The sequence below is a fragment of the Dendrobium catenatum genome, unplaced genomic scaffold, assembly GCF_001605985.2.
Source record: "Dendrobium catenatum unplaced genomic scaffold, ASM160598v2 fragScaff_scaffold_289, whole genome shotgun sequence".
Lineage (NCBI taxonomy): Eukaryota > Viridiplantae > Streptophyta > Magnoliopsida > Asparagales > Orchidaceae > Dendrobium > Dendrobium catenatum.
The window spans coordinates 233,431-240,638 of NW_021318751.1; the positions used below are offsets into that span (position 1 = coordinate 233,431).

The following is a 7,208-nucleotide window of genomic DNA, read 5'->3' on the forward strand; positions in this document are numbered from 1 at the left end:
TTTTTTTTTTCTTTTACCCCAAAAGCTTTACAACCCACACTCGCGAAGGTTGCCACACAGCTTGTTCTGTTTGCTGCAAAAATGAAGCTTCTGATCCAGCCCTCTTTTGTGAGAAATTATTCTGTGGATCCCAGACGGTCTAGAGGTAAATCAGAACGCGTCACGTCATCCGGTACACAGTAGTACATAACACCGATACATAATAAAAATGTGACATGGTACGTTCTGATTGGCCGTTGGATGATATCCGGTGTTATCACAAAATAATTTTTCCTCTTTTGCAATCTCTGCAGTAATCTGAGAATAATACATATATTACCTAGATAATTTTTAAAGGTAGCTTAATCAATTGGTAACTGAGTTTTTTGAAAAAAGTTTTGTTTTATAATAACTACATTATAGGGATAATAAAAAAAATGTTGCTTGGCAAATTATTCTGCGAAATGCCTGATGTTTGTTATATGATATAGTTGCTATTTGAATAGTTGAATGGGTATTATATCTCTTTAAATGGCCAATTTTGAAATTTGGATTATAAAATTGACGACTACTTAAAAGTTGTGGATAAAAAGAGAGGATATTTATGTTTCATTTGGGATGATTTTTTTACTGTTTCTTTAAAAAAAAATTTAATACAAAAATTTTAATTTTTGCACTAAAAATTTATTTTAAACAGTGAGGAAGTTGTCTTAAATCTTAATCAATAAGTTAATTAATTAACTATATATTATATTTATTTTAAAATTTATTTATAGATTTTGATCATGATCAAATTTGAGCTTAATATACTGTTGAAGCATAATATATGTAAAAGTAATGAGCAACATATAATATAGAGACGGAGAGGTAACTGTTCATTTTTATAAAAATTGTGCATTACAAATATTTCTTTCATGTTATAGTAATAGTGTTTATATAATATTTCGTTACAAGACAAAGATTAGGATGACATGAAATGTTTAATAATATCTTTGCCACTCGTTTCTAACTGCTCCAACGGGAGGCTTACTTTGAATTCCATCCAATAAACTACTGCTTCTTTGCTTACTCACTCTGGCTTTGAGCTTTGAATACAGCACTACGTTTGGAAGTATAGGCGATAGCTTACTTTCTTAGGAACTGCATGAGCAATGTCTGATCGCGTGGTTTGTTTCAATCCGAGAAAATGTGGGATCGCATGTGAATAATACTGAACTATGAGCTTTCAGGAGTGTCGACCCTCTCTAGTAAGTAGTATGTAGCGGTAAATCAAGCAAATGAGAATGCTTAAGCGATGAATGACTTTACTTTTAGAGACAAGGATATAAGATTAGAAAGAGTTGTCTTAGATGATTTGGCCATATAAAACATCAGCTTTTCAATGTACCGGTTAGTAGAGTAGATATATTAAAGTTGATTTTTATCTTATTATATTTAAATGAAAATTTGATTCTTAATAGAACATAATGGAGAAAAAGGATACATGTAATTGATCCTGTGTAGTTGAATAAAAGCTTGTTGTTTACCTCTAGAAAAAACTCTCTGTCAAAATACAATGTTATATACTAATATTAACATTTTTGAATATTGATACTAGCATAATACTAATATTATACTCGATGCAGGTTAATATGAAATAAGAGGAAGTTAGGGCATATGAATTAAGTACTTACATTAGAATTATAAATATCAAATAATAGGAATTTAGGGAGTCCTATCCCTACCACCATCAGCAAACTCAATACATGTTGAGTGGCTGAAAAAACACTAAAGAATCAGAATAAGTACAAGCAGCTGGGAATAAACATTGATGTGGAATTGGGAATATACCTTTAGGATATCACTTTTATGATGAAAATTGAAGCACAAACCCATTGTCAAAGATAAAAATTAAAGATGGCATATACGTTGATGCTTGCAATGACCTTAACATTTCTCTTCACCCTTTATTCGTTACTTTTAGGTGTTCAATGTGTGGTATCAAATTAAAATGTCAATTAAGATTTATGAATATCTAATGAGAACTTTTTTTATTCTTTTTTTGGTTTTACTTACAAAAGAAATTGCTCAATATTAACTCTCATGCTAGCATCAGAGCTATGGAGGATGCCTTTGTTGGTTTTTTGGATGAGGGTTCTAATGATCTTCATAAGCATGCTTTTGTCGACCACTTCAACATATCCCCCTTTCAGTAGAGCACTCTAAACTTCAAAATTGACTAATCTATTATGAATCTTATTGCTGAAATGCTATCAAGCACATAATTGCTTGTGAAAACAATCATATATTAATCTCTTTTCTCTTTGAAACTTTTGGCTATCATGCTAGTAAGGGCAATGTTTTGCTTTTTCATGTTTAGTTATTATGGAGCATAAAATGGACTTTTTATCGGTTCCAATGCACTAGTTTGGATTGCAATCCATGTTATATATTTTTCTAAGAAATATCCTCTAAAATATTTTTTGGATCAAAATATCCTCCAAAATTCATAATTTCATATGAAAAAGTTGCATGTTTGAACATCCATATGAATCTCTTGAACTTCGTGGGATCTCACTGCCTTTCACAACCCCTCCCTTCTTAATGGTGGATTAGATGACATATATGGCTCCATCGTTTGATGGTCTTATGGTGTTATGACGACAAATTAATATTGAAGAAAATAAGCAATTTTGCTTATTGTGCTTCGATGCAGATCTATTCAATCTATGACATCAATAGTGGTAGATGATTAGATTCCTCATCTTCCACGTCTTTTCATTCGTCATTTCATATTTCCTTCGCATTTACTTTCTCTCATTTCTCTCTTTTCTCAATCCTTGACTTCCTTTCACTCATAAATAATACCTCTTTTGTCTCTTGTGTCATTATTGATGTTATAGATCAAATAGATTTGTATCCAATCACGATTGTCAAACTTGCTCAATTTCTTTGATGTTAGCCATTGATGAACTCCATATATAGGATTAGGAACTTCTAGAATCATAGTAAATAATGAGCTTTTATATTGTATTTTTTGTCATTAATATGAGTGGGATTATAAATGGTAATAAATATCTTATGGAGTTGGAGATATTTGAAATTAAATTTGAGGTTTCATATGCATTTTGGAGTTATTTTGATCTAAAAGGTATTTCAATAAATATTTGTTCAAATTAATATTTTGTGATATTTTATTAAATAATTTATAATATTGAAAATTAAATCTTTTAAAATTTAAACCTATATAAGAAAAATGAAGACAAATTTTTTAAAATTAAAATTTATTTTATATTTTGAATAAATGAAATACATTTTTTTTTTTCAATCAATTTCGTGCGTCATTTATTTGAAAGCCGAGGGCACACACTGTACCTGCATTAGAAGAATCTGTCGCTGCGTGCCCGACTTTTCCAGCTTTATATGTCACCTTCACCTTCTTCTTCGCATTCCCCACCACAGCCACCTTGAATCCATTTACAATGACGACGACAAAAACACTAGCCGGCTCCGGCGCCGCCCGCATCAATGGTACCCATCCCCTTCTCTCCCGTCGTGTTTGCTTCTCCTTTGCCGCATATTCTAAATCGATCATCAACCATCTCCGATCATGCGGCGTCCCCATCGACGCCGGCCTGTCCGACGAAGAATTCACCGCCATCGAATCCACCCACCGCTTCCAGTTCCCGCCCGACCTCCGTTCCATCCTTCGTGAAGGCCTGCCTGTCGGACCCGGGTTCCCCAATTGGCGCTCCGCCTCGCCAAATCAGCTCCAGATACTCCTCTCCCTCCCTACATCCGGCCTACTCCATGAAATTTCCCGTCCCGGCGGCGATTTCTGGCCATCGGCGTGGGGACCTCGGCCCGAATCCCTTACCCAATCAATCGCAATGGCCCGATCCTTTCTATCCAGAGCGGCGCAATTGGTTCCAGTGTACCGCCAGTTCTACATCGCCGCGAACCCTAATGTGGCCGGTAACCCCCTTTTCTATATCCACGGCGGCGATGTACGATGCTGCGGGTTCGATCTCGCCGATTTCTATCGACGCGAGGAGATATGTTTACTGCCGGCGGCCGCGCCGGCGTGGACTGCGAAGGAGCCGAGGAGGGTTGAGGTGTGGTCAGAGCTCGCTGGAAGCGGAGGCGGCGGTGGCGGAGAGAGCAGAATGGATAAGTTGATGAAGGAGATGGGGAGGAGATTGAGGGAGGGAGGGTGGTGTGAGGAGGAGGTAAGAGAGATGCTGATGGCGGGAGGATCGAACGGTTACGATGAGAGTATGGATGGACATCGAAAGGGTGTGAAGGATCGAGAAGGAATGATGTGGCACGTGCGGGGCCTCGCACAGGTGATGCTTCGTGCAGGGTGGAGTAAGGAAGACGTCGCATACGCTTTAGGCGGGAGCGGACGGAATGCCGGGAGCTTAACTGTCGCTGGCCACGTGGACCCAACAGTCTTCTCTTCAACGTCTAATTAGAAATTAGTAATTACTAATTACAATTAATAATTAATTATCTGCTAAACTAACATTTACTTGTCTAAAAAATAAGCGGAAATTAAAATTTCCTTCACCTCTACGTTGTTATTTATTTATTTATTTAGGTGAAGAGGTGAGGGAAATCAAAGCGTCACTTGTTTTTTATTTATTTTTATTATTTTCAACAAGTGTCAATAATATAAACCGAAAGATTTTATTTATTTATCAATCATCAAATTAAATGAAGTAGAAAATTTGTAGCAGAAATAGTTGAATAAATGATGTGGCTGTCATTTTATTAATTAATTTTTACTTGTTTATTTAAAGAGTTAATAAATATGGAATTGCTCTAATTTAACTAGGTTGGACTCCTAATGATGGCTATTAACTTTAGTTTGGTTTGACTAATTCAATTCCTTGCAAATCTTAAATTAACTAATTGAAAGATTTTTTTTTTTCATTTACTCATATGCCATAAAAAAACTCCGCATGAATATCGAAGCATATCTTAATTCTAAAATTAAATTATAGATCATCAAAACTCCAATTTTAACAAACTTATAATTGAATTGATCGTCTCGAAGAGGTTTGAGATGAACCCAACGGCATCAAAATTAGTTTAATCCAAGCCCAAATATGTCCAAATCGGGGGCTGATTCAAATTAAGCACAAATCAGATAAATAAATGATATCCAAATATAGCATGCTTATAGTCGAATTGAGCGGCTCGACGAGACGAATCTAATGAGCCTAAAAATGATCAATTTTACATCATTTGGGCATATAAATGCTTAACCAACATAATATAATCGAGAGGATCAATATGGGTCGTCAAATGGAGCACTTCGAATTTGTCTCAAATCTTATTCATATTTACGGAGAATGTTACTCACAAAAATCTATAAATAAACCTCTCTTCCTACATGAAAGAGGGCTTAAAACCTTTGGCTGCATATTGGATAGAGCTCAGAGGCTTCAAGGATCTAGAGCTCCAACCTCTGTCGTCCACCAAGTGCGTTCTCTCCAACCACCATCGTCCGTCGCTTACGTTCCCTCCGACCTTTGTCACCCACCAAGTGCGTTCTCTCCAACCACCATCGTATGTCAACTACGATCTCTCCTAACTCCATCTCCTGCCGACTTTGATCGCCGACGGGCCTCCAAATATCTGCCACAGGTAGGGGTGCAACCGAGTCAAGCCGGCTCGCGAGCTGGCTCGAGTTTACCGAGCGCGACGGCTAATCGAGCTCGAACACTCGGTTGCTCGACTTGATAGCTCATCAAGTAGCTCGAACATGATAGCGGAAGTGAACTTCGCCGCGAGAGCGGGTTGCGGCAACAGGCTTTTCCACAAGAGTGGGAGCTTGAATGGGCTTCACCACGAAAGTGGGGTGCGGGTCGCGATAGTGGCTTCGCCGCGAGAGCGGGTCGTGGCAGTGGGCTTCGCCGCGAGAGCAGGAGTGTGAACGGGCTTCACCACGAAAGTGGAGCGTGGGTTGCAATAGTGGGCTTCGCCGCAAGAGAGGGTCGCGGCAGCGGGCTTCGCTGCAGAAGAGGGACGCGGGTCACGACAGCAGGCTTCGCCGTAAGAGCAGGAGCTCGACGAGCCGCTCGACTCGACTCGTTTCATGAGATGAGTTGAGCTCGAGCATTAGAACGGGAGCGGACTTCGCCACGAGAGCGGGTTACGGTAGCAGGCTTCGCTGCGAGAGCGAGAGCAAGAGTTGGATTCGCTACGAGAGCGAGAGCTAGAGTGAGATTCCCCGCGAGAGCGGGAGCGTGTTTCGCCGCGAGAGCAAGAGTGGGATTCGCCGCGAGAGCGGGAGTGGACATCGCCGCGAGAGCATATCGCGGCAGCGGGCTTCGTCGTGAGAGCGAGAGCAGGAGTGGGATTCGTCGTGAGAGCGGGAGCGGGCTTCGCCGCGAGAGCAGGAGCTCGACGAGCCGCTCGACTCGACTCGTTTCGTGAGACGAGTCGAGCTCAAGCTCATATTTCGAGCTACATCTGTGACTTTCTTAATATAAATCATATCTAATCTAATACATCTGTTTTCCTAACCGAATCATCGAAAACTGATGTTTTATGTGACTAAATCATCTCCGGCAACTCTCTAAATAGTAGAACTGTTATGCACCTATTAAGGTCAAAAAATCAAATGCTCTCTTTTTTTTTCATATTAAATGCTAGTAAACATCACTATAACTATTCCATAATTTTTATTTTTTTTTAGGGGAGGCAGTGCCCCCCTTGCCTCCCTTCCCTCCGCCAGTGTCTCCGACCATCATTGCCTGTCTACTACGATCCCTTCAACCATCATCACCCATAGACCATGATTATTATCCCTCAAATAACATTTTATTCTATGATTATTATCCCTCAAATAGCATTTTATTGATTCTCTTTTGCCCTTTTACCTTCCGTCATTCCACTAACTCTTAGAGTCTTGCCTGTTCAACGCTTGTCATCTAATGAACTCTGGCTCGTCATGCCACAAATACTTAATTTTCTTGCGCCTAAAACATTCCAACTATTATTATTTTCTTCTTTCCTCTTCTTCTGTTAGTAACAAAGGAAAAGGGGCGATCAACACCTCACCTAACAGTTGGGACTTTCTGCAGCAACAGTTTAGTTACATGCCAACAACCAATTAACATTATATTATTCATCTCGGAGTCTTCAGACTGGTCATCAAAGAGAATTTCCTTGTCATATATTAAAATATTCACGCTCAGTAACAGATCAAAATCAGACCGAGCTGGTCAATTTTTCTTTCT

The 7,208-nt window shown here is 39.0% G+C and overlaps 1 protein-coding gene across 1 annotated transcript; it reads left to right on the forward strand.

Moving 5' to 3' along the window:
* The first annotated feature begins 3,311 nt into the window (after positions 1 to 3,311).
* Positions 3,312 to 4,713, forward strand: LOC110113946. Its single transcript, XM_020846673.2, has one exon. It carries the CDS (start codon positions 3,441 to 3,443, stop codon positions 4,431 to 4,433), a length of 993 nt encoding a protein of 330 aa, XP_020702332.1. The 5' UTR covers positions 3,312 to 3,440; the 3' UTR covers positions 4,434 to 4,713.
* Positions 4,714 to 7,208: the final 2,495 nt, after the last annotated feature.